We start from the raw sequence: 24,740 nt of genomic DNA on the forward strand, positions 1-24,740 counted from the left end.
GTGAGTGCAGACAAAGGGCGACAAGCCTTTACTGATGTACAAGATCTGAGTAGATTCTTCAACCAAAAGTGCCTCTTAGAGCGTTACTCAGTTCTTAAAATGCACCACAGAAATAAACTGAAAAGAAACATAAGAACAAGCATGGGAAGCCATGACGGGGCAAACTTTTTTCATATTTCACTGCTGCAGCTGGCACTTCGAGGTCCCATCTGTTGTTCAGGCCTTCATCTGTATCTAACAACAGCCCATGAATTTAACAAAGTTCCCCAGAGAGCGCTTCTGGACAGTGTTACTGGCAATGCTAGTGATGTTTGTGCTTGTACTCGACAATGATAACAGTGCTTGGAAGGAAGGTTTTCGCATTTTCTCTGTTTTTGTTCGCTTCACTGCCCAGGAATTGATGTTTCTGGTTTCTTTGCCATGCTGACCGAGGCTCAACCCACACCCAAGAGAAGAACATAATTGGCGGTTGATGCAAAGAGACCTAACCGAGCACGTGAGTTAAGCAATGGCTAAAGATACACCATCACTGCTTGGATACAAATTTAATGTTTCAATAAACTCCACGGACCACTAAGAACTACTTTAAACTTCATGAATGGCAGACTTGATGGGGGCCCTTGCGAGTGATTGGTGGGGAAATTACAGGGTCCTGAAAACAAACATGGACCCGAATGAAATCGGAAGAGTAAAGTAAAGTAACTGAAAAATCGAGCCTGGAGTCTGGGAGGTCACCAGTTTCAAACCCAGGATGGCAGGAAAATGGAAGGATAGGTGAGACAGCAACAGCTGAGTGTCCTTTCCTACCTCCCATGTTAGGATGCATGTAGTTGACATAAAAGCCTTCCCCAACAGATATACCAACATATGTATATTTATTTTTACTTCAATGTTTTTTTTAATTGTGGAAACACATGGAATTTCCTATGCAATTAAACTGATAAGCTGTAAATTGCTGGAATTTTGTGCCCACTGGCTGCTTGCGATGCTATCACCGGGCTGCCTGCCGAACCTGTTGCACACACTTCTGAAAGTTAGCACTTGCTTAATGCTAGTCAACCAAAACGAGTGCCACTTTATCAGATTAAATCTTTTGTGCTCCCATAGAGTGCTGCACGTTTATTTCTGGAAAGATCTGACTCAGCTGTTAGTTGGTGGCAACTTTCTTTGTCTTGCTTTGAAGAAATCAGACTTTTAGAGCTGCAGCAGCCTGAAAGGAACATAATTAGAAGTGCTCAGCCAGACAGTTAATATGCTGCTGCAAAACAGTACTAATGCACACACAAAATAGTACAAAGGTGAAAAGGTCAGAAGAACATAGACAGACACTCTTTCCATCTTGCTCTGTCCTCAGCTAAAGAAAAAAATGTGTGGAAGTTTTTCAAACTTTCTCTTGGTATCTGGCTCATCTTGTTCTGTTCTACATTGCTTTATAGTAAGTAAGAAAATAAAGAACCATCAAACAGTAGACAGACTGGTACAAGTATCTGCTCATTGTGGGATCATTTAAAGATTTCAAAGCAAAATAAAACCACCTTAATGGTATTTTTGACGCTTAAGCGTAGGTGGCAGAGTCCTGTATTTAAGGATAATGACAAATCCTCGACATCAAGCTTGAGAAAATTCTAGGTTTCCCTGTCTGCATCTGGCAGCGTTAGCCAGTTAATAGTCAAAATGTACCAAAAAAAGAAAAAGAAGCTGAAAAGAAAACTGTCAGTGTGTGCGGAGGAGTGTGAAAGACATGAGGAAAGGGGGGTGGATTTATATTTGACTCGTCTGTTCATAATTACGTTTGACTCGAGAGCCTACTGCAGCTGCAAAGTATGTCTGTGCCTTAAAACCAATGTGACAACCAACAAACAGTATTTACACAACACAATGTCACTTCACTTGCTCGAGAGGACAGTTAGCGCTGCACCATGAGGACTCGCAGAGTGAAAGGCCAAGTGTTGCTTCTGTACATTATATTTGGTGGGAGCCATGTCGGTCTCAAAATAAGCAATGGCGCTAACCTGTTAGTTAAGGCACACACAATCTACATATCTTCACGTGTGACGTTTGTATATAAAGACATGACCACAGGAAGTTAGATGGAGTTTAATGTATAGTGTGTCCTTAACAACGCTGGGACCAAGGTTCAATCCGGTGTGGTTTGAAGGTTTATTTTAATGGCTGATGGACACCGTGTGGGTTGATACTCTGAATACAGCTTGAAACAGAAGGTCCAGCTGTGTCATACTGGGAATCATTCCACATTATGCAATATACATAAACAGTGTCATCCTACTACTTTTACTCATAACATATTATCAGTAATAAAAATACATAGAGCCAATTTTTTTTCGTCATTTCTAAGTTTGAAATTGATGTCCTGTTTGGTTGGACGGACGTTTCTTTCTAGGAGGAGTTGATGAACAGTAGAAATAAAAAATGGAGCTCTCCTAGAGGCAATCCAAGTTAGTGTTCACACTCAGAGAAACTTATTATCCTCCTTTCATGGTAAATAGCACTCTTTGGCACTCTCACATGTATTTTTACTTATTTGTTATGTTTGCTGTGGTTGAAAGGGCGTCATACTTGTTCATCTTTGTTTATGTGGCTCTACATGTGAGAACAAATGACAGCTGACATATTTCAAAACCTTGCTCCACAGTGTTACTCTGTGTCATGAGCCACTCAGGGTAGCTTTAACATAAGCATCTGCATTTTACCCTTTAGGTCTAAGTCTGTTGTTGACATGATGTGGTGAACATCTTGGTAGTATGTACTGCCACCTGCTCAAGAATATATAGAAATGCATGACATCACATTTATTTAGTAGGCACTTTTATTTGCAGCAACTTACATGTGAGAAACACAGTTGGGGGCAATGTGGGGTTAATTTTTTTGCCGAAGGATACTTTGTAGTCTGGGGGGGGGTTCCTGAGCAATAACACAATTTCATTGGTAGCCTCATCCCCTATGGTTGCCCTGTGTGCCACTGGATTCTGGTCGGCCAGGCTTTGAGTTTGTAATTGGGAAAATTTGAAACCACTTCATCAAATCGTCATTTAAACTTCAGTGAAACCAATTACGAGCAAAACCGTACACACACATTTCCACAAAATGAAAGTATGGTAAATATGCTGTTGGTCTGTCAATTGAACTCAGATGTGACCAAATAGTCTAAAGTCGTCCCTTAAAACCAACCCTCAAGTATTTGGTTGTCCTGGTGTCTTAAAAACAATCATTCAGGCAAATTTCTCACTGCAGCTGTTTTTGAGTTTGTTCCTTCTGATCCACAGACACGTCCAATAATAAATCAAAAGGGAACACACAAACTGGAGTTTCATTCCTTCTGGTTTGCTCGTTGGTAGTTGGCTTCCCATTGTATTTGTTGAAGGAGTTTACAGGGCCAAACTTCATACTTGCTAAATATTTTGAAGGGACGAGCCAAAAATAGGCACTCAGTGCAAAAACATTTGTGTCATATGAATTTGTCCAGTGCCTCACATGGCCTTTGATTGTGGACAGAGGAAGCTTTATGTCATAGACTGGGTCCAAAGTATTACTTGCCTTCTGTGGATCTTTTGATCACCCACCACAAGGGAAACCATAGGCCACTAAAAGTGTCCAACCACAAATCTGAGACTGTACCTGAAATTCAGACAAAACAAATCAGAAATGTAAAAAAAAAAATGCTTATACTCTAAATTTGACTGTGTTGTGTTTGCTCAACATTTACTCCGATTTTTTTTCGACACAGTGACTGAACTTTAGTGTATGCACTACTGAACGATGCTGTAAATTACAAGCAATTAAATATTTTTTTTCCCCACAAAGAAAAGTCACGGTTTAGCACATTTTAAAAGGAACTATTAGACCTGCATTTATATGAAATGAGCTGTTAAAACCCTCGGTTCTGAGCAGGTAGCTTTGGAGTTCAGGGTGTGTGAACATTTGGAATTCTCTACCTTATAAGATTTCCAAGCACTTGCTTAAAAAACTTTTTTTTTTCTCATTTTCCTTTTGGTGAACTACAGACCAGGTGTCCAGGGAAACTCCTTAAAAGAAATTTAATATGTGGAAATGGGATTTCATTGATTAAAACTAGGTTCTAGATGATTCATTTTTTTCATTCCACTTGAAAAAATATATCAGAATGGCCCTGAAATGCTCAGTTCACTTTATTGTCAGAGTTAATCAACAAATGACAGAATAATTACTGCTTCCAGGTGGTCTACAGGGCTGATATTGCAAAGCAGAACAAAGAGTTTGTTATTTTGATGAACCAACAGTTTTACTGTGGAGAGCCTGTTTTTACTGGGAGGGCTCGTCCCACCTCGAGCAGAGCCAAGAGGTCTTAAACACAGAAAGAGTGTGAGTCATTGTGCTCTGTAATTTCGGCACACTGCAGCTGTCTTAGGTGACCACGACTGTAACCTGTTAACGGCCTGATCCACATGTAAAACTTTCCCTTCCTCTTAACGTAATAATTATAATGTTACTTCCCAGAGCTCTCTCCCTCAATAGCAGCATGTATAAGTTTAACTGCAATGACAGCTTGCTGGAAGATCTTTCGAGAACAGGCCTGATGACTATTTTGGGTCTCTGACCTTCTTTCCCGACAAAGAGGCTCTGTTAATCTCTTCAATAATTCCTGTAGCAAATCTCCCTTTTTTGCCGTGGATACTGTAGTTAGTGTAAATACCGTTTTGCAAGGTTATGGGCTTTTCTTTCAAGGCACATCTAAAAACCTTTAAGTGCATAGCTTCCACTGGAGCACTAAGCTGGCGCTGGACATCTTAAGGTTGCACAAGGTGGACTGCCACCATGGTTGAATGGGGCATATAAGACTTAAAAGACTTTCCGATCGGTATTTTTCTCATCTATTTACAGTTCTGTATTTCAAACTGAAACTCCAAAAGTGGAAGTTTGAGGTCCTGTGGTAAAGGAAGAGAGAATTACAGTCCTAATACTGGTGCACTTTTTTCTGCTGCTGTGTTGACATTGGTCTAGTCGCTTTCTGGTCAGATTGCTACAGCATGTGGTTGGATAAAACTGTGGTTCTGGTGCTTGAATCCCAATGTATGCCAGACAGACAGGTGGACTGTGTCTGGAAACTATTGCAGGAGCATTTGAACGGCAAAAGCTTTCTCAAGTGGCTGTCTAATAAAGAGAAAGAACATTTAATCAAGCATGCTTTCAAAGATAGAAACCGCTTCTCATTAACATACTGTGTTATTGTGAGCTTCAAATTTCGTGAACCAAGCCAACCATTTCCAGGCTGTAACTACCTTTATTGTAGTTGCTACTTTTTTATCTAATTAACTTTTGATTCAAAACTATTTGTTTTTCCTCTGATTATTAATTGTTTTACAATTTAAGGAAACATTAATTTTGTTCTTTTCTTGCATCCACTATATGTGGAGTTTTATATAACCATAACATCGTGGCTACAAAGCACTCACCAGTAAACTTAAATTGCAGGCCTGGCTCGAGAGTTCTGCTTGTTCCTTGACCTCCTTGTCTATCCCTGTCTTAGACAGGATATCTGGCAATATACTATTATTGCACAGACGTTTCTTTTACCCTCATTCGTTATGTCCACATAACATATCTCTTTCCATGCGGATTGGTGTAAAAGTAACAAGTACATGTTGTTTATGCCTGCTGTTTTCTTTGTGTTGACAACCAAAAATAAATGGGCTGTAAATGGTGCCACTAGCTGGGTTTCTATTCACTAGCAAAACAAATATGAAGAAATCTTTTGAACAGCAATAAAAAGAAACTTGAATCAGACAAGTTTCTGTTAACTGGTCTGCAGCTAATAAACTCGGCTGCACGACGTCACCAGAGGGTGGCAGTACAAGCTACTAAGCTAGTGGATGTAATTCAGCAGAAGAAGTAGCTGTAAAGGACAAAAGTCAAAGAGAAAGGAATAACTGAGTTCGACCTCCCTTTATTTCTTCAGGAATTACTTTAATCACTGGTAATGTCTGGGCTATTTCATATTTGCTATCTGGCCAATCACATGATGTTTACCAGATTGAACTGTAAACAATGGATCGGACATGTGACACTGATGTGTCACATCATTTTAAATCTTTGCAATATGCAATGTTGTACCCAGTCCCCATAATGCATAGCAAGTCTCTATCAAAAAAGGCAAAAATCACTCAAAGTAAATGGGTATCATAATCTACAATGGAAAGAACCACAGAAATGTGCTTGCAAATTAAAATATGGGCCAGTATTGATGTGAAACTTGTTGCCCTTTAAATACGTACCAGGGAGGCAATTTTTGATGTTAGGCTCCCTTAGGCTTCATCTGTGAGGCGCATAATGACAAAGTTATCATTTACATAACAATATTTGACGAATAACATAACATCAACTCTGTTGTCACAATGTTGTGTAATTGCTGTTATTCATGATACAAAACCCTAAAGTCAATTTATTGAGCATAAAAACACCAACCACAGCATAAACCTCCACTAATTCATGAGGAGCAGACAGAGGAATGATTGTAATCTTGTCATGATTATTATGTTCAGCAGATCCAAGCAAGAAGGAGACACAATCGAATATTACTCATCAATAGCAACAAATTGTTCTCTGCATCTCCCTGTTATCCTGTTTTTGCCTGAGTTCTCTCTGCGCAATAATGTAATCCAATGTTTATTCTATTCTACTCCTTTCTCTTGCTCATCTGCTTTAAATGTCTTTTTTTCCATGGAAGACAGTCTTGGAGGTTTTTTTATCGGTACAAGAATGATCTACTTAAAGTTAGGCATAATGTTCTGGTTGATTGATGTACTGTATGTACTATGTAATAGGGTTAAATCCAACAGGAAAAATGGGTAACAGTATGAAATGCTTAGATGATGAAATTTTACAATTTATAAAGAGATACGCAACCCTCTTTTGTTCATTGATTTTTACAAAAACTTTTTAATGAGTTAGCAGATGTATTAGTACCTGGTTAGTGTTATAAAACAGTCATGATTAGGGCAAAAATACACTAATTTTTACACCTTACGTGCAGTTTTGGGGAGAACAGTCTTGCTAGTCACCAACTTTGTCTGATATGTAGTGCTGAGCTGTTAGCAAGCATTGAGTTTAATGAGACATTTTCACTTAAAATATCTATCTACAGCAACTGGGAACAAAACTGGTTACAGTTGTGCACAACCTAAACCAAAACGATGTGCTAAACGATTCTATTCTAAAATATTCAGTAAAGTAGGGTTTGTCTCTGCTTTCTATTGAGTTGGAGCATGCAAAAGGACCCAAACTGAGGTAAAGGTTTATTAGTCTTTGTCTGTAATCGGGTATTACATTGTATTTCTCAAAGATTGTTCTCCCCTTGTAACACCCCTGTAAATTGCATACATTTGCTATTTTCCTTTGTGAAATAGGAGATTTCAAATCTGCCTGAGGTGAGTTTCATGTTTGGACACCTATTTCAAAGCCCTTTACTTTCACTTTAAACATGCAGAGTGAAGCCCCTCTGTAAGGTTTGATCCCCTGTATACCTCACAGACAAGTGGTTTGCCTCATTGAAATTAAGCTAATTATATTCCACGCCTATACATGTGCAGTCACTGAAAGCTATACTTTCACACACTATTATCTTTGTCAGGTTTCATGACTGCGAAACACCCTCTTCAAATTAAAGGTCGGAAATGTGCCAAAACCCAACATTAAAAGCTGGGGAGTTTTTTTTTTTTTTGATGGTTGAAAGGCCAGTCTCACTAGTCTGTTGGTCTGAACCAGCTTGACATCAGCTGCCAACAAGAGACTGAGCTCTGAGATATTTTAGACTTTCTGCTCTGAGATGAGATGCAGCAATAAACTGTAAATGTCAGTAATCGCTGGGGGATAAAGAGACGAGACTGGTATTTTTGCGGTCACACAGAGGTTCACAAATACACACTTTGTCAAACCCATTTGATTTAAATGTGGAACAACTGGTTTCTCATTTAATTCAATATGGCTGAAATAATATATGTTCAATACTCAACTTGCATCCAAACACAATAAAAATTCAGTACAAATTTTACTTTGTAGAAACCAATCGGTCTTATAGTCTAAGAATAAGCAACATAATTACAACAAAACCTCAGACATTCTGATTTAACAGAGAATTTTAGGTGAAACAATACTGTCCTTGTATGCATGAATATTTAGGTCTATGGTTCATTACAGTTTAATTATGCAGAAAGAGTTTTTTTTGTTGTAGTTGAAATGTACTTCCCCAGGTTTTATGGGCTTTAGAACATGCCTGCTCTGGTTTACTCATACATATGACAGTGTCTGGTGCCATGGTTTTGTTGCTTTGTTGAGCAGCATGTTTAGCATACACAAGGTTATGTTATAGAGGTGAGAGTGAGGTTTTTTTGGTGTTTAGACAATGAAAAGCTAAAGAGCTTTAGTTATGGTTGCTGTGATCCACTGTGCTGTTGCCACAATGACGACTGCTCTTTGATTTACTGCTATATCTAGAACCATGGGGTTTGAACACATGCTGAAAGTTCGGTGAACACATCAGTCAGCAAATAATATATCACAGACAAAGTCAGTATGTCAGCAACAGATCAGTCTGAGAAGCAGTGGAGGACGTACTCAAGTCGTATACTTATGTACTAAATTACAACTGAGACTCAAACAACACTCCATTATATGTATCAGATATTTTGCATGCTAAACTTACTGAAATAAAAGTATTGTTATACAGGCATTATCTCCAAAATGTAATTGAAAGATTCACTAAAAGGCAATGTAACAATTTGCATAAACATATCCAACTTTACAGACATATTGTTTGTTTTTTTACTCTTCCCTTTAAGTTGACAACTTAGTATAGATCTTTTTTTTTATTTTCTCAGGAAAAGGAGTTCAGATGGAAAATCTCTTTTTGTTGGAACTGCTGACGAGACACTTGTTCTCAAACCAAAAAGATTCTGAGCGCCTTTGGCTTAATCAGTGAAATTCATTTTCTTGTGAATTCATTATCCTATAACTGTATTTTAGGTAGAATGTATACTCCAGCTACTCTAACTACTAAAATAATAACACCAGGAGGACTGGAACCAGCTGACTTAGCAGTCCTGTTTTTCAAGAAAATGTATATTGGTTAATTTTTTTGTCCACTTGTCCAGAATGTAATGTTACATTTCAAGATTGCAAATTGTGAGATGTGTTTTTTGTTTTGTGCAGGATAGCGGCCATGGGATAATACTGTGAGTTGTGAAGTTAGAGTGCAGTAGAGAAGTGTGAGTCCTGTTGAAAACACGTCTGGTGGGTCTCGATTCTGTTAGTGTTCTGATTCTGTTCTGTTGCGCAAATCAACAGGTCAATTGTGGTCTTTATATGTGAAATGAAAAATTATCGAGGACATCGTGCAGCGACATGTGGCCTCATGTTTACCTCATCTTGGAGCAAGAAAGTGAGTAGACAATGACCGTATGCATCATCTCGAAAACAATGACTCTGTATAGACAAGAAAGGAAAATGAGCATGGAAAATGGGGTGATGGTACAATGTTTGAGTCTTTATTTTGAAACTGCAAAGTTTCATGCCATGCATCTTTGCAGCTTGTACAGTGACTTTCCTTTGTTCAGTCATGAGATTGTGTTTAGCTTTGTGTGAGAGGTGAGGGACTCCTGGGCAGGTTGACAGTCAATCGCAAGACAAACACAAAGACAGCCACCATGCACATTCACACTCCTATCTAAGGTCAATTAAGAATCTCACGTGCATGTCTTTGGGAGGAAGAAAGAGAAAACCAGTGTAAACTCAGCGATAACATGCAAACTCCACACAGAAAGGCCCCAGCTGAGGACTGAAACCAGGAACAACGTAAGGTAAGAGTGCTACACTGAAGTAAGGGATGCCTGGTTACTGCTGAAATACACCAAAGTTTGAGATTGTATTCATGTCAGTCAAGAATTGTCTTGTTCTTCTGCACTTTGTGGTAGTTAGTTTTCTTAAAAGCTTCAAAATATCCTTATTTAGATGCTTCGATCTGTTGTATAATTCTAGTTTTATGCTTGAGTACAATATACCACTTGTATGTCTGTTCTTTGAGTGGAGCTTTGATTGCTATATACCCATTATGATAAATTATGGGGCTACTTTTGCAGGACAGATTCCTTTGCAGTCACAGCACCAATGAGGTCCTTTAGGGCCTTAAATGTATAGGTTACAGTGAGTTCAGTGCTTGATAGCAGAGGAAGGGTGTTTCAGTCTCCAGCTCTTGGTGGGCATTTGGACATTTATAACTCCTCGGCCAATCTGTTGTGGTGAAGGGTGTGTTCATCTGTGGGGAGGATTGGCGCTAAATGTCTAATTATGCATCATCCTACTTTTTGACTTTCCCAGGGTACAGTAACAGTAACTTAATGCAGCCCATGCTCTGTAATCAGTTATGTCAGACACCACATGAGGCACAGTCTCAAAGATAAAGCTCCCCAGTGGTGCAGCGCACTCAGACTCAAACTCCCCTCAAAGAGCTTTAATTATGTTTCTTTCACAAAGAAAAGACCATGGGGCCATTTTTATGGGAATATATTCAATTTTACAATGCTAAATTAACCTCTATCTGGAACTCAACAGATGAAGAATAAGACAACAATGACACGGAAAGATGCAGTTTAGTTTCACCTTTTAGGTTACAAAGCTGATCATTTGTTTTTTTGTGTGAAGCAGTTCAGAGATGGATGGTGCTTAATCTTAAAATCGGACACAAGCCTTATCAATAAACAACAACAAAACAACAGCCACGATTTAACCCCCTGCTCCACTTGAAATTCATTCTTCATAAAAGAATGAAGCAACGAAAATGTCTAACCTGTCTGTTAAAAGAAATATTTTATGCTGTTACAATGATTGCTGCCTCCACCTACTGAAACCTCATCTTTGATTTTTAATAAATGGAAGAACCCTTTGTTTTTTTCGAGTTGTTGGAAACCAGAAAGATAACCTGAAGGAAATATTGGGTTTAGATTTGTATAGTAAACATAGGCACCACTTCATATAGAATATAATGTCTGCATCAACTGGATGTGTAAATGAAGAAAGAAAGTTTAGCTGGCACTGATATTAACCAATGCGAACGCTGTAACATCTACTGAGCTTGTGGAAAAATGGAATATAAATTCTGTGACTCTAAACTGCCAATGAATGAGGAAAATGTTTGCAGGTGTGATTGGAAAGTAATTAAATGACAAACAACCACACCTGTTCTCCCTAATAATTTATTTACTATCCCCAAGCACTTTAACCATATTTGAACCGTAATTATATAATTTGCCACTAATTTGCAACTAATTATCTGGAAGGCAAATAGCCGACGCAAACAAAATTATCCTTATAGTGGGAATTAAGAACAAATTTGAGATATATCACACAACTCTAAAAATGGTTTTACTCTCTGTACCCCACAGTAGGATGTATTTAACTCGTGCCTCAGCGCAGCAGGGCAGGGTGGGTGTCTGTGGTCACTGTCTCTGCTCTCTCTGTCTCCAGTGGGACACCCTACACATTTCTCCCAGTGGCGTTCTGCCAAACCCAGAGGTAGCAATCCATGAAAATGAGAGTTTTGCCTTAGGAGTTAAAAAAAGATCTGTTTTGATCATCCTCTTTGGCTATTTATTCCCATACAAGCTCAGCTATATCTACAGAATTAGTTTTGCGGGGGAGAGTGGGAATTAAAGTTCAATCATGTAGGTTTTCTACTACCTTACCATTATTGCTACCAAAAGGGCAGCAAATTAAGATTCTCCTTGTCTGTCTGCGACCGCTATGACTGAAAAATGCGTCATAAGGGACATGATATGGTAATTTGTGGCTTTAACTATAAATATGATGCAAAATGCACAGAGAGGCATTGTGTACTCATTTTCTCCATGGCTTTGTTAAGTTAGGTACCTGCCACAGCTTTTTAGAAAGCATCACATTTAAGTAAAACATTTAAATTTTGATCACTTAAAGGCTTTAGAAGATGACTCTTATATGGTCTTAATAAAGCATCTCTCAATGCCATACTGTTGTAAAAGGAACATCTCTAAAATTTATGACATGTTCTTAAGTAACAAGATGATTATAACAACAAGATGATAATTATTTTAGGTATGTATTTGAACTGTAAAAAAACTTATCTATGTAGATTATCATTCAGTCTTTATGACATTCATTTTCAGTCCAGAGCAAAACTGTCTTAACATGTATAATAATCCATCCTACCATCCAGACACCAGAAATTGTTTTTCCCCTTGTAAATTTAGAAAAGCACAAGAAGAAAATGTTCTTGTTTTCCCTCCTAGTGTTGACTGTGTGGCAGCTTGGGTATTTATAATAGGAGACCAATGTCTGGATACCTACCATACTTTCCTCCATAACTGCTGATGCTTACACCAAGTCGTTGCCGTTATGTGCAACATGACAAGCATATTATTGATTAACTATGTAGCTACACTGCCTTTATCTTACAGGCAGTCCAGCCAAATGTACAAGTTACGTTTCCAGCTCCCAAAACCATTTTTTTTTCTCCAAATGTATCTTAGTGAATTTGTAATACTTAGTCTTTTTAACAAGGTTACAGCTGAAACAGACAAATACATCATGAGTTTGGTGTTGTCTGACTTAACGACTTATGTTTATTTAGAAGATTTTGATAATGGTCACGTGGATACACTGGAGTCTGTGTTATTTGGAATCTATGGCTGTGATGCTCAAAGATGATACAGTGAAGATGTTGGCACCTTTGATTTTATTTGTCATATTTTGTACAGACATCATCATTTAGTGGTTAAATCATTTAATAAAATGAACCAAAGCTTCAGTTCATTGTCCATTTTCCATCTGTCTTTTAACCCAGTTATCGAATGATTCCTTTCATGGGGTCATCAACGTATATTAATACATGAGCAGAATTTTGGTAGTAGTCTGCCGACTTTCTATTTCCAGCTCTATGCAGACAAATATACACAGAGGAAACCATGGTGGTGGAGATGTATATATACAGCGGTGTAGGATGGTCACATTCCCTCTGGTCATCACGTTGACCACAGTTGGTTTCCATGTAAACGCCACTGTCTGATCAGTGACTATTTTCCCCAGAGTTTCCTCCACAATTCATTTTATGGCTATGTCCACAGAGTCTCGTGGACATGGCTCAGACATGTCATCCTGGAAAAGTGCACTGCTAGCTCTTTTGCAATTTGAGACCAGTTGTGTTTACAATGTATTTTCTAAATCTAATAAGGTAGCATGTCTGTTTCCAAGTCCATCAATTTAGTCCTTGTGGCGGATTAGTATACATGATTCAGTTTTGTCCAGAACAAAATAGTTAGTTACGCAAACGTTTATCCACTAAGAAATTGATATAATCTAAGAGCCCAGATGACTTTTTTTTTGTTTACAAAAATACAGACAATGGACATGTGTCTCAGTATCTTCCCAAGGTAGAGCCAGTGCAGCTTGTGTGCATCAGCTCACCTCTCAGATTACAGGAAAACTATGGTTCTGCCAGATTTTTGTGACAAACCGTGCACTTCTGCTCCCTGCCCACTCTGAACTTTGTTTTTGAGGCCTGCATCTACAGTGGAAAGGGAAGAGGCAACACGATGTGTCAGAAAGGAGGCAAAAATACACATAATGTTTGTATTCATATTTCATTAAACTCACCTAAATGACCTTGTGTTTTAAGAGCTCTGCCTGGACCAATGTCTTTAACAACCTTGCCATCAATCTCTGGTGGAAGGTTTCTCTGAAGTGACCAAGTAGGGATTTTCAGACTAATTGAACAGAGCAAGATTCAAAGACATGAGGATGGTTCTTGAACTTTACGAGGGCAGTGTTTATAGGAGCATAAGAAGATTTGGAGCAGAGTGAGAAACACAATCTGCCTGATCTTTGAGTCCTGGCCTTGTGCAGACCTGCAGCAATAGGTCTTTTCTGAGAGTGATCACCAGTCCGACCAAGGGGAATGACTTTTCCTGGGTGCAGGCATGTTAATTTTCACCTGCTCCAATAGAAGAAAAGGGAGATTCTGTGATTGTTTTTTTCCACACACCATACATTGCAGAGGTTTCAAATACTTTGGAGAGGTGGTTCTGATAGCTCTCCTCCTGAGTGATGTCATTCAACCATTGGCGCATTTAATAAAATTGTTAGGCGATTAGATTAGAAAACTACTTCTGTATCCACCTCAGTCGTCAAATCGGGGCTTAAAAACTCAAGATACAAAAGCAATGTCAGTGGATACTCTTCCAAGAAAATAAGCTAATCGTGTGTCTCAAATCTATGATCTGTTGATTGCTTGGTGAAAATATAAATACCCATTTTAGATAAGTGATAATAATGTGGCTGTTAGATTAAAATAGATAAAGAAATGGATAAATAAACAAATAGATAAATAAATAGGGCAACTTCTTTTAGGGAGGCATTCAAGTTTATTTTTATATCTATAGAACACAGTTCTTTTGTGCAGCTCTGCCCTCTGCTGTTGGAGTTAAGAAGATGAAATATTTTAAAAAGCACCTCCATTTTTTTGCAGTTCAGTCTGAAAAGGCTGACACAGTCTCTCTGTCTTTCAAATGATAAAGTCCTTTCTATGTGTCCACAGATATTACCGCAGGAGGGGTATTTGTGTAAGTAAGGCACCCACAATCATCACCTAAGTCTAGAGTCCTACAAGAGGCCAGAACACCACTTCTACACATAATGGATGCATTCAATCATGTGTTATGTCTTTTGAAACAATACTTTTAATTGCATCCGCTGGCACTCCATGACGTTTTAAGAGGGAACCTTGCACAAAAAATATAAATAAAAAGAGACTGTACCAATTTCAAGAAAAGTTTGAAATAGTAATTTGTTAAAAAACAAAACAATGTCTGTGGATTAACCAAACTATGCTTGTATATATTTGTGTAAAATATTGTGTTTTATTTTCACCTGTCATGTTGCTCCAAAACAGGCTGCAGAAAAGCAAGAAGCAAATTTTCATTTTTCCTCCAATTCTACATACAACCTGAGGAGAGCGCTGTACACCTCCTTACTGCACTCTAAGCCTTCCTGAATCAAGGCCAGGTTTTTGTCTCTCTGCCAGAGCACCTTGAGGTTATTTGCTTAATCAAGGTGCAGCTCATACCAATAAAAAAAAAGGCACCACTATGTTAATAAAATAGCTGAAGCAGATGACTGTGACCTGTCTGGAGGCCAACATGTTACATGCCAACACAAAGCCAGGCAAAATGACAACAGCATATGATACGTTGCCATCTTTGGCATGTTTATTTCAACATCTTCACCTGTAACCTAGGGTGTAGCACAAATTAAACTCTATGTCGGACACCATCTCCTGTCCTCAGTTACATTCATCCAACTGGTACAAACCATAAACTCAGATGAATGTAATTAGTCTACAGCTTGATGAAGCTATCTTGAAGTGGTAGGTCTTTAAATTTAAATACTATAATACACCACATTCATGGTTTGTAATGCTTTAACATTATCTACATATCTTATGAATTTATGGAAAAGGGAATTCTTTTAGCAATGAATACTAACTGATAAAAACAGACAGCAGTGACATAAAATAAATCCAGTTCAGATAAAAGAGAAAAAGCTTCTAAGACCAACCTTGTAATACCTTACCAAGATATTAAGGCAGGGGCATGCTTGCATCCTGCACAATTTTTATTAATCACCTTTTATCTTGTATGTGTCAAATGGGTGATGGCTTTGAACTCCATCCAGTAGTGATAAGGCCTCTTAAAACCCTCTCATGTCCTACCAGGCATAAATATGCCACCAAGCCTAGTGTCATTCTGCTCTTCAAATGTCACTAGGCTCAAGCTGAAAATGTCTCTCTCTATGAACACTATCACATGACCTGAGGAGACACTCTGAATCACTCAGTGAGTATAACCAGTTGGTGTGAGAATGATTGACTGAATCAACATAGATGAGCTGTTTATTTGATGTTACCTGGTCTACCAGATGTCTGTTTGTGATGCAGATCTTGCATGCAGTTTATAGACTGCATTTGGGGCTACAGGGTAAGGATGTAAGGGAAACATATGCTGGTTGTTAGCACCTCCCAAGGCCACTACAGAGGAGAGTGCTGACATGTCCTGGTTTGCATCCCAAGCATGCCTATGGGATAAAATTGGGGGAAATTATTTCCTGCCAAAAACAAATATCTCCTGGCTAGATATGTTTATGGTTTTTGTGTGGTATTTTGGAAAATAAACATAGACTGACACATGAACTCTCTGCTCGACAGCCTTCGGGGCATTTTGGCAGCTTTCAGCCAAGTATTTGGGGCCAGGCTTCACTCTACTGGGGTAACAATGACTAGCTGCCTACTGAGATTCTGGAGAAAAAGCTTCTCACTGCTCCCAGTATGAATGTCCTTGAGGACCTGTCAATAACAGCAGCACGCAGACTTGCAACATTTACAGCAAAGCCACAGGATCTTGGAGCAGAGGTACTTTCACCTGTCTCCACATGGTGAGACAGACAATTGGGAGGACGTGGCTTGAGGACTCCACCATCTACACACAAGCTTCTGAGTGATGAGTCGAACACCCCTAACAAAGACACATGCTAGATCATCTTCAGAGCATGAACAGACTCTCGGGAGAACATGTTGAGGGCAATGATGCTCTGGTCCCATAGAACTAGCAGATGGTTGCAAATGGTTCTCTGTTGGGTTACCAATCTGTGAGAACCTCTTGCCCTTTCATCTCTGGTTTAATTGTGACCTGGTTTCAGGTCTCCTTTCTTACATCTGATAAGAATGAGTTGCATTTCCTGTCCCTCTATACAGATTTCAGTCATAGCAGTCTAGACACCAAACTCTGGATTTATTCTTCTCTTTTTGAGACTCCTTGTTTTTCATAGACATGTGTCTGGGTAAATGCTGGGTGAAAGTCATTGCAACAATATCATGAGGCAAATGCAGCTCAATTTAAGCGTTCATTCCTGCCATGGGAGGACACTTACACAACTCATCCAGCTGCTTCAGCAAGAGGAAATAATCTTTTACAAGTATGAAAACAATATGTATGGTGAGGAAGATGGATATTTTGTGGTGGCCACCGTCACAGTCTCTTGTATTGTTGGTATGTGCAAGGGCTAAATAAAGTGGTGGCTTTGGTCAGTGGATAATGGACAAGTAGAAGAGCAAGTGATCTGTAGATCAAACTGAATATGGTCGCTGTAAGTTTGTTTATTATTTGCACAAGCTTAGTGTGATGAAGTCAGTAGTCTGCTATTGCTGTCTGAAGCATGGCTGAGAGGGGAAGAAAGTGGTCAAGAAAGTGTAAAAAGATCTCTTACACTAAACTTTGTGTCTTCTGTCCTGTTTCATGAATTTCAGATAAATATCAAGAGGCCTCCTTTCCTTTTGAATATTGGATCACAATAAGAAAGACCAAGATTAGTAAAAACATATCGTAAGACAATCTTTATTTGAGCAATGTTTCATATATAGCAAAAATCATGCATATAGTTTCTTTATTGAGATTATATATTCATTTATCACTGTGCAAAATGTTTATAAGGCTACTACCTACAAACATTTTCAGCATAAATCCTCAACAATAGGCACAAATGGCACCATCATTTAAAACATTGTTGATAATATCTCAGGTGTGAGTGAAGTCACGCGAGTATACGTGTAGGTAATTTTATCAAACTTACGGTCATATATATAACAGCAAAATAAGCCTTTCACATGTGGAATTTGTCTATGTTCTAATCATAAAAAGGAAATATGAGCAGTAGTTGTCTTTTGAATTAAGCTGTTGTTCCTCCTTAAAAAAGGTCATTTCTCCCTCCCGCAGTCAGTGCACAAAATGTTGTCGCGTTGGGTGAGGAAGCCACGTCCCACCAGTGACACGGAGCACTGCATGCAGGTAAAACACTCGCTGTGCCACTGGCGCTCTTCAAAGGAGATATATTTGGCACCTGCAAGACCTGTACACAAAACACATTTTATCCTGGGCAGCTGACAGTTACACCCTAGATGAAAATGTGTAAGATGTGGTGTGAAACTATGTAATTATTGTCGGAGAAGATGGAAACAAAAATCTCGACTCACTTGTGATCGGCTTGGTGCAACCGACACACTTCTTTGCATACAAGTTGCTGAAACACTCCAAGCAATATGGGTAATTTTCCCTGGTGGTGAAACGTTGGCCCGATAGCTGCTTCTTGCAACCAATACAAAGAAAACACTCCCGATGCAGAGGCTTGTCCTGATATGTCACACCACCAGATGTGATGGCCTAAGGACAAAAGAAAAAGTCAAGAAAAAAAAGAAAGGCACATCATTTGTCTTGTGATGAGTACATTTTCTCTGCAGTCACAGCGTGAGTAACACGACTGTACGGTGCCAAAATCAGGGCATTTAAATAAGAGTAGTGGGTGTGAGCACTCAGTCACTGGGGAGCATGAGCCAGTGTATTTCTAGTGCCGGTCCCAAGCCTGGATAAATGGTGAGGGTTGCATCAGGAAGGGCATCCGGTGTAAATCATGTGCCAAATCAATGATGTGAGATCAACTCGCTGTGGTGACCCCTGATAAAGGGAGAGGCCGAAAGCAGAAGAAGAAATAAGTGGTCAGTATATGTGAAGCACTTAGTTGTAACCCTACCTTCTTACAGGCACAGCACTGATATGCAAACTGTTTCTCAAAGCAGGGCACACAAAAGTAGCCGGTGTCTTTAGGGATGAAGGACTTGGTTCCTATTGGCTGCTGACATCGGTGGCACAGAAAGCAGGTCTCATGCCAGCTGTTCCCCTTGTATTCCATTTTACGAGAACCTGGCACACAGGGAAAGAGCAGCTTAGTCAGCATATGGTACCTTGATGACAGAAATACACTTCTCCTAAAATAGTCCCACTTAGACTCTAATAGGGCGACAGTGAAATCAAGATAAACTTCTCAAAACTTTTGAGAAGAGAAATCATGTTTCCTAAACATGTTTATATCATACTAAAGACTCAAGCATAATAAATCCTTATAGAAAATTATCTGAATTTTTGTTAATATTACACTTTTAAGAGCATTTTGTAAGTTACACTTTAGGTTGTAAGTTTATTTTTGATCTCAGAAAAAGCAGATCACAAAATGACCTTGGTAACTGAGTCTATCTTATGACTAACCACTGTTTAAAAAATCAATTAAATGAACTTTCCACATAAAGCTGAGATTTACGTTTCCACCAATGAGGGGAGAGGAAAGATTAAGGTGGCATTTGATCATTGATAACATTTTGCAAAAAAAACATCACTGAGAAGCTACAGCCAGCAAGAGCTCAAAAGATTGGCTCAGGGGATATGAAGACAGCAATGAACCTGACAGAGATCCCAAAGGAAAAGATGTGACCTGTTCTGAACTCAAGAACAGCACTGCTCTTTTATGTCTTCAGTACACAATATCATAAAAATCTCTGGATTAGCTTCCATTTTCTTCTTATTAAGAAGTTAAGCAAAATAGGTTAAATCTCCAGAAATGTGTGTTGTGTATAGTGAAATGTTAATGAGAAATGAGAGAGCCCTGTCCTGCGTGACAGTTGTTCCTGTTTGATAAAAATCAGTGAGATGAGTTCGGAGCTGAGGAAAGAAATCTTGTATCTTGTAAGCCCCTGCTGCAGATCAGCCATTCAGTTAAAACACGCTACAACTCTCTAAGTCTAGAACACTGAAAAACATCATGCGGTGTGAACAATACAACTGACAACGCTGAAAATCTTCAAGTGTAAACTTTAAATGTAAGCTTTAAGGCGCGTGTCTCAAGGAGAAAACCATGTATTACTTATACAGGAAACAACTCTTCAGCTGGCTATCTTGTTTGAGTTTTTTTGCTCTTACAGTGCCATTTTTGACTTATCAGCTGACTAATCGTAAGAGGAAACACGATCCATTATTATTTTTGGTTTGATTTTTTGGTTTGATTATTTCTTGGCTCATTGTTTCTGTCTGTTTTGTGTTCTTGAGTTATTATTTGTTATCACGTTTTCTTCAGACTTGTCTTGCCTCAGTTCTATTTTTTGTTCTTGTTCTAACTTCTATCCATTTTCTATACCCGCGTAATACAACACAGGGGCTGTCCGAGCTGTCATTGGACAAGGGTACACCATGAACCGGTTGCCAGTCCATCACAGGGACACACAGAGACAAAGTAGACAAGTAACCATCCATGTTCACAATTTCAGTGCTCATTTTAGAGTCTCCAAGTAACCTGGTATGCATGTTTTTGGGTGGTCGGAGAAAGCCGGAGTACCCAAACAGAACCCACGCACCATGCAAACTCCACATAGAAAGGACCACGACAAGAAAGTTTAGCGTTTAATGTATTGCAGGTATATAGAAATAAACTAAGTTTGCTAACATACAGTATTATGGTCATTTCAGTGTTTAACCAGATTTGTCCCGACATGTACCTGGCATGATGGTTTTCTTGCAGGTGCTACACTTGGAGGAGTGATCCTGTGCATAGCACTCAGTGCAGAGTAGTAAGTCCTCCTTGGCAGCAAAGGCCTTCTCTACCAGTGAACGGCTGCACTTTGCACACTTGAAGCACTGCTCATGCCAGTGCCGATCTTTATAAGACAGGTCCTGTTAACATTCAGCACATTATTTAAGACATTTTTTTATATTGTATGAAAATGAAAGCACATTTAAAATCAGCGTTCAAACATTCACAATTCACAATGTTTAGACCATAAATTACATGAATGACCAGAAGTTATTGTATATAGTCAGTTTAAAGTAAATACAGAACAGTCTTGATGAAGAAAGCATTACTCTCTACATCACTGCGCTTCCTTACCTTACAGTTACAGCCAATAGGTACAGAGCACCCCTCACAGCAGTTAGCAAATAGGTTCTCATAGCACTTTGTGCAGTACTGTGTGTCTTCTTTCATTATGTACTTCTTTCCCAGCAGAGAGTCTTTGCAGTAGTGGCAGTCAAAACGGTCACTGGTGGGCATTGTTGTTTGCTTCTCTTATCTATGGGTCAAAATGAACAGAGGCAGAAAACCTGAACACTAAGGAAGAATAGCAGAAATAGAAAAAAGTAGAGAAATAGTTTGAGCAATTTTGTGTCCCTCTCATCAAGCAATTAACGAGCCAAGGCATGTTTATCTTCTTTCGAAAAAGTAGCACTGTATTAACAAAGTTTTACCTCAGTTGATATGGGGAAGGAATGAGGATGAAGGCAGAAACTGCAGGGTGAGCAGTCCAGACACAGGGATGGGGCAGGGATGAAAAGGGGCCAGGCAGAATTATGGGGTATCCACTGAGGGGCTCTTCTATAAATATGGACCCTCTCATTAGTGGTAATCTCTGGAGAAAATGGACATACACCACTGCATCATTCTGGACCTTTTATGGTAGCTCACCAGGCTCACGTTACTAAGCTACAGAACTGATTTCATTGTGTTCTTTTGTTTTCTTTAAATCCAAAAAATGCTAAGGCAAAGAGAATCACAGCTTTGTGAAAAGAAGATTATTATTGGGAACATTGACAGCCCACTAACTGACAATGCCAGTGCTCAAAAGGTAAATCAGGGTCATATAAATACAACAGTTTGAACACTGGGGCCACAGCAGAGACAATTTGAATGCCGTGACATGTGTGGGCATGCTTGTAGTCTTTGTCAGTGCCTGCAGCACACAGGCAGTTGCAGATGGCTTGTGAGAGGTAGATGCCAGCAGCTTTGGGGTTTCAAGATACTGAACTAGTGGCTCAGTATCAAGTCATGGCTGATCACAGTGGCTATTGAGAACAACATGGCAACACTTCAGAAAGACAAATCTGTGGGGGAAGTGTATGTTTAATTTCTCTGTCTAAAAGTCAGTTTAGATGTCGACCATCTTCCTGATTGAGGTACTCTTATTGCTTAATTCAGATTCAGTAGTTGGAGTGTTTTTTAATGTTAACCATATTTGGCTCAGTAGCTTAAGCTCTATGAATAAAACAATAAACAATAAAAGTCTTACTGATCAAATGCTCAAACTCATCTGCAACTTTGACTGATAGTTGACTAATTACATTTAAATCTTGGTACATGTGCTCATATCAGTTTTCCAAAAGGATCAAGGCAGCAGACATCTTCATAAAAATAGCCTGGGAAGTCCACCAGCACATCCAACAGGCCTAATCCTTCACATACACACACAGGAAGGTCAATGAGCAGGATGGGGCAGGGGAATGCATATCTGTGTTCATGAACTCTCTTCCCTTCTGTATTCTCTCTACATTCACTTCACTTGCACTCCTTGTAAATAAAAGTATCAAGAATTAAACCCTTGTAATGCAGTCCATTTTCTAATAAATCGGTTATGAAGGAACATGATTTGTGTGTGGTGTCTACAAAGCTCTGAGGGATAACGTAAGACTATATATCATTTTTGACCCACAGGATATGTGTTATGTAAGACGTTCAACACAATAGCCTTATCTGATTAGAAGTCATTCTGTTTTCTTCTCATTTCTAAGTAGGCAGATCCACTGGATTATACCCAGAACCTCGCTGCTCTGGATTACAAGATCAGCCTATTGTTTCAAATCCTCCTCCTGGTGTCCGCATGAGTGAATGATAAAATAAAGCCATGAAGATCTTATGCCTGCAATTCTGCTCTATCATTTGGTAAATCCCTGTACAGTATCTTGATAAAAATTTTGTGAAAGTAAGCAAACCTGAGTCATCTCTACCATTTCGATATTTTTACCAGAAAGTGATATCTCAATCTTCTCAATCAAACATTTTTCATTAAAATATTAAGAGGCATTAAAGGGTTAAATGAACTCTGAACCAATTTAAAGACAATTGTAGTCACTGTCTCCTTTAATCTTCGTTGTCACATTGCTACACATTTGTTGTCATCCAGGCTGAAAGCAGTTGACCCATATTCTCCGTCAAACAAAAACTCTTTATCTATTGAACCATGTAAATGAAAGTCATGAACTGTAAATTACATGTCAGCAAAGGAGATTATCATATGCTGACTTTAGCATGTGTTAATCTACACTGGTACTGGCATGTCTGCAATTTTGGGACACATATATGATGTGGATCTAATGGATTACAGGTGCTGGTCTTTGTCTCTCGGATTATCAACTTCTGCAGCAGGCAGCGCCAACTCTGCTGAGCAAAAACCATGCTGATCTTGCATTTTCCTTTTTGCCTGCTTAATCCTCTGAAGTCAACCAGTGAACAGCTGCCAACAGATTTCGTATGCAGCCTGTCTAGCCCCAATAAATAGACCTTTATTTGACCTGGATTCGAGTGTCCTCTTATCTTAATGTATTCAGGCTATACAATAAGGTGTCAGTAGCTGTTTTTTCCCCTTAATCAAACGATCTCAGAGAAGAAGAGAGGCTTTTATTTTGGTGGCTCCTGTGAGGTGGTGACTTGTTGCAGACTGAGACAGATCAACACGACACAGTCACATCTCTCTGAAGCACAAAAGCCTTGTCACACCAAAGCTGACAGCTGGTTGGCATGATGATGACAACATAAGTGGGGCCCATTAGGTTTGGATGAGGGGTAGCTCTGGTAGTTAAAAAGAGGACTCTCACAAACCTGTCTCTAGCTGGCCTCTTTGCTCTTCTGTAACATGGAGAGCTTGCTTTCAACACAGTATTTTCAAGTGAACAGGATAGCTACACAGAGGACTGCAGGGGGCAATGAGGTACAATCATCTCAGTCTACAATCTCAAAAACCTTAGACCCCTTCAGGGAGGCCTCATGAGTGCCCTGGTAATACCTCCACCAACGATGCCTGCCACTTCCCGTCAGTTCTCACCAAAATGGGTCATGGTATATATAGTTCATTTCACAGCAAAAGGGGAGAGAAAGTTGTCAACTCCAAGGTATGTACCCATTAAAGTATGCTTTCCTTTGCCTCATAAATTTGGTGGTGCTTGGATAATCTGTGCACAAAGTTAGTGATGATCTTTGGGTGAAATGATCAGTTTAAATTAAAATATACCCATACCCAAAATAAAGATTGTTTTTTTTTTTTTTTACCCAACTTTCAGTTACTAAGAATAATGACAATATTTTCTGTGAAACATCTATATAATAATAAAGTAGTATAGGTAATAGCTTAATTTGACAGTAAACCCCAGATTATGGCATCGTTGGCAGTTTCTATTGAGAATTGGAAAAGTCACAAACCTTAAAACTACCTGATAACTGGCTTAACTGATCTTTTTAGTTGAATAGAAGAGCAGTTTGCTGCACTTTTAGAAATTGGACTACAGTTATGGGCATTGCATTTTATCAAACAAGCGCTCAGTCCGCTGCTGATGGCAATGATCTCGTATGTGGCCCTGTCTCAGCTTCCACAAACAGGAAGAATAAACCCCCTTGCCGTCTGAACTTTCACATTAATCCCCAAATGACATCGATGGACTATATGTTCCACACACACTTATCACATACTTTGACTTGTTAAGTTGAATGAAAGCCCTTGACAAAGATGTGCTACCTTTGCATGTTGCGGCAACCATAAATACTCACGTGCCATCAAGGACATGAGATAACCAATAACAGCCGTATGATTGACCCGTAACCCTGACAACACACCCCTCCCCCACCCATGAATCACTTATCAAGGCTTTTGGATAGCTATTTATACTCATGCCTGCATTTCAGTGTAAGGGCAGTGACTGAGCAAATTACATTTGATATATTCTAGATGGGCTGTACGGTGGTGTGGTGGTTGG

General features: G+C 39.1%; 1 protein-coding gene and 1 pseudogene across 1 annotated transcript; both read right to left on the reverse strand.

Moving 5' to 3' along the window:
• Positions 1–13,432: 13,432 nt before the first annotated feature.
• Positions 13,433–17,576, reverse strand: LOC140269814 (uncharacterized; annotated as a pseudogene).
• fhl5 (four and a half LIM domains 5) lies at positions 17,475–21,303 on the reverse strand. The gene is made up of 6 exons (XM_072365820.1): positions 21,189–21,303; positions 20,833–21,013; positions 20,444–20,618; positions 18,652–18,821; positions 18,098–18,284; positions 17,475–17,973 (listed from the first exon to the last, which is right to left on the reverse strand). Exons 2-6 carry the CDS (start codon positions 20,992–20,994, stop codon positions 17,822–17,824), a joined length of 846 nt encoding a protein of 281 aa, XP_072221921.1. The 5' UTR covers positions 20,995–21,013; positions 21,189–21,303; the 3' UTR covers positions 17,475–17,821.
• Positions 21,304–24,740: the final 3,437 nt, after the last annotated feature.

This window comes from Leuresthes tenuis, unplaced genomic scaffold (assembly GCF_036924035.1).
Source record: "Leuresthes tenuis unplaced genomic scaffold, fLeuTen1.0.hap1 SCAF_15, whole genome shotgun sequence".
Classification (NCBI taxonomy): Eukaryota; Metazoa; Chordata; class Actinopteri; order Atheriniformes; family Atherinopsidae; genus Leuresthes; species Leuresthes tenuis.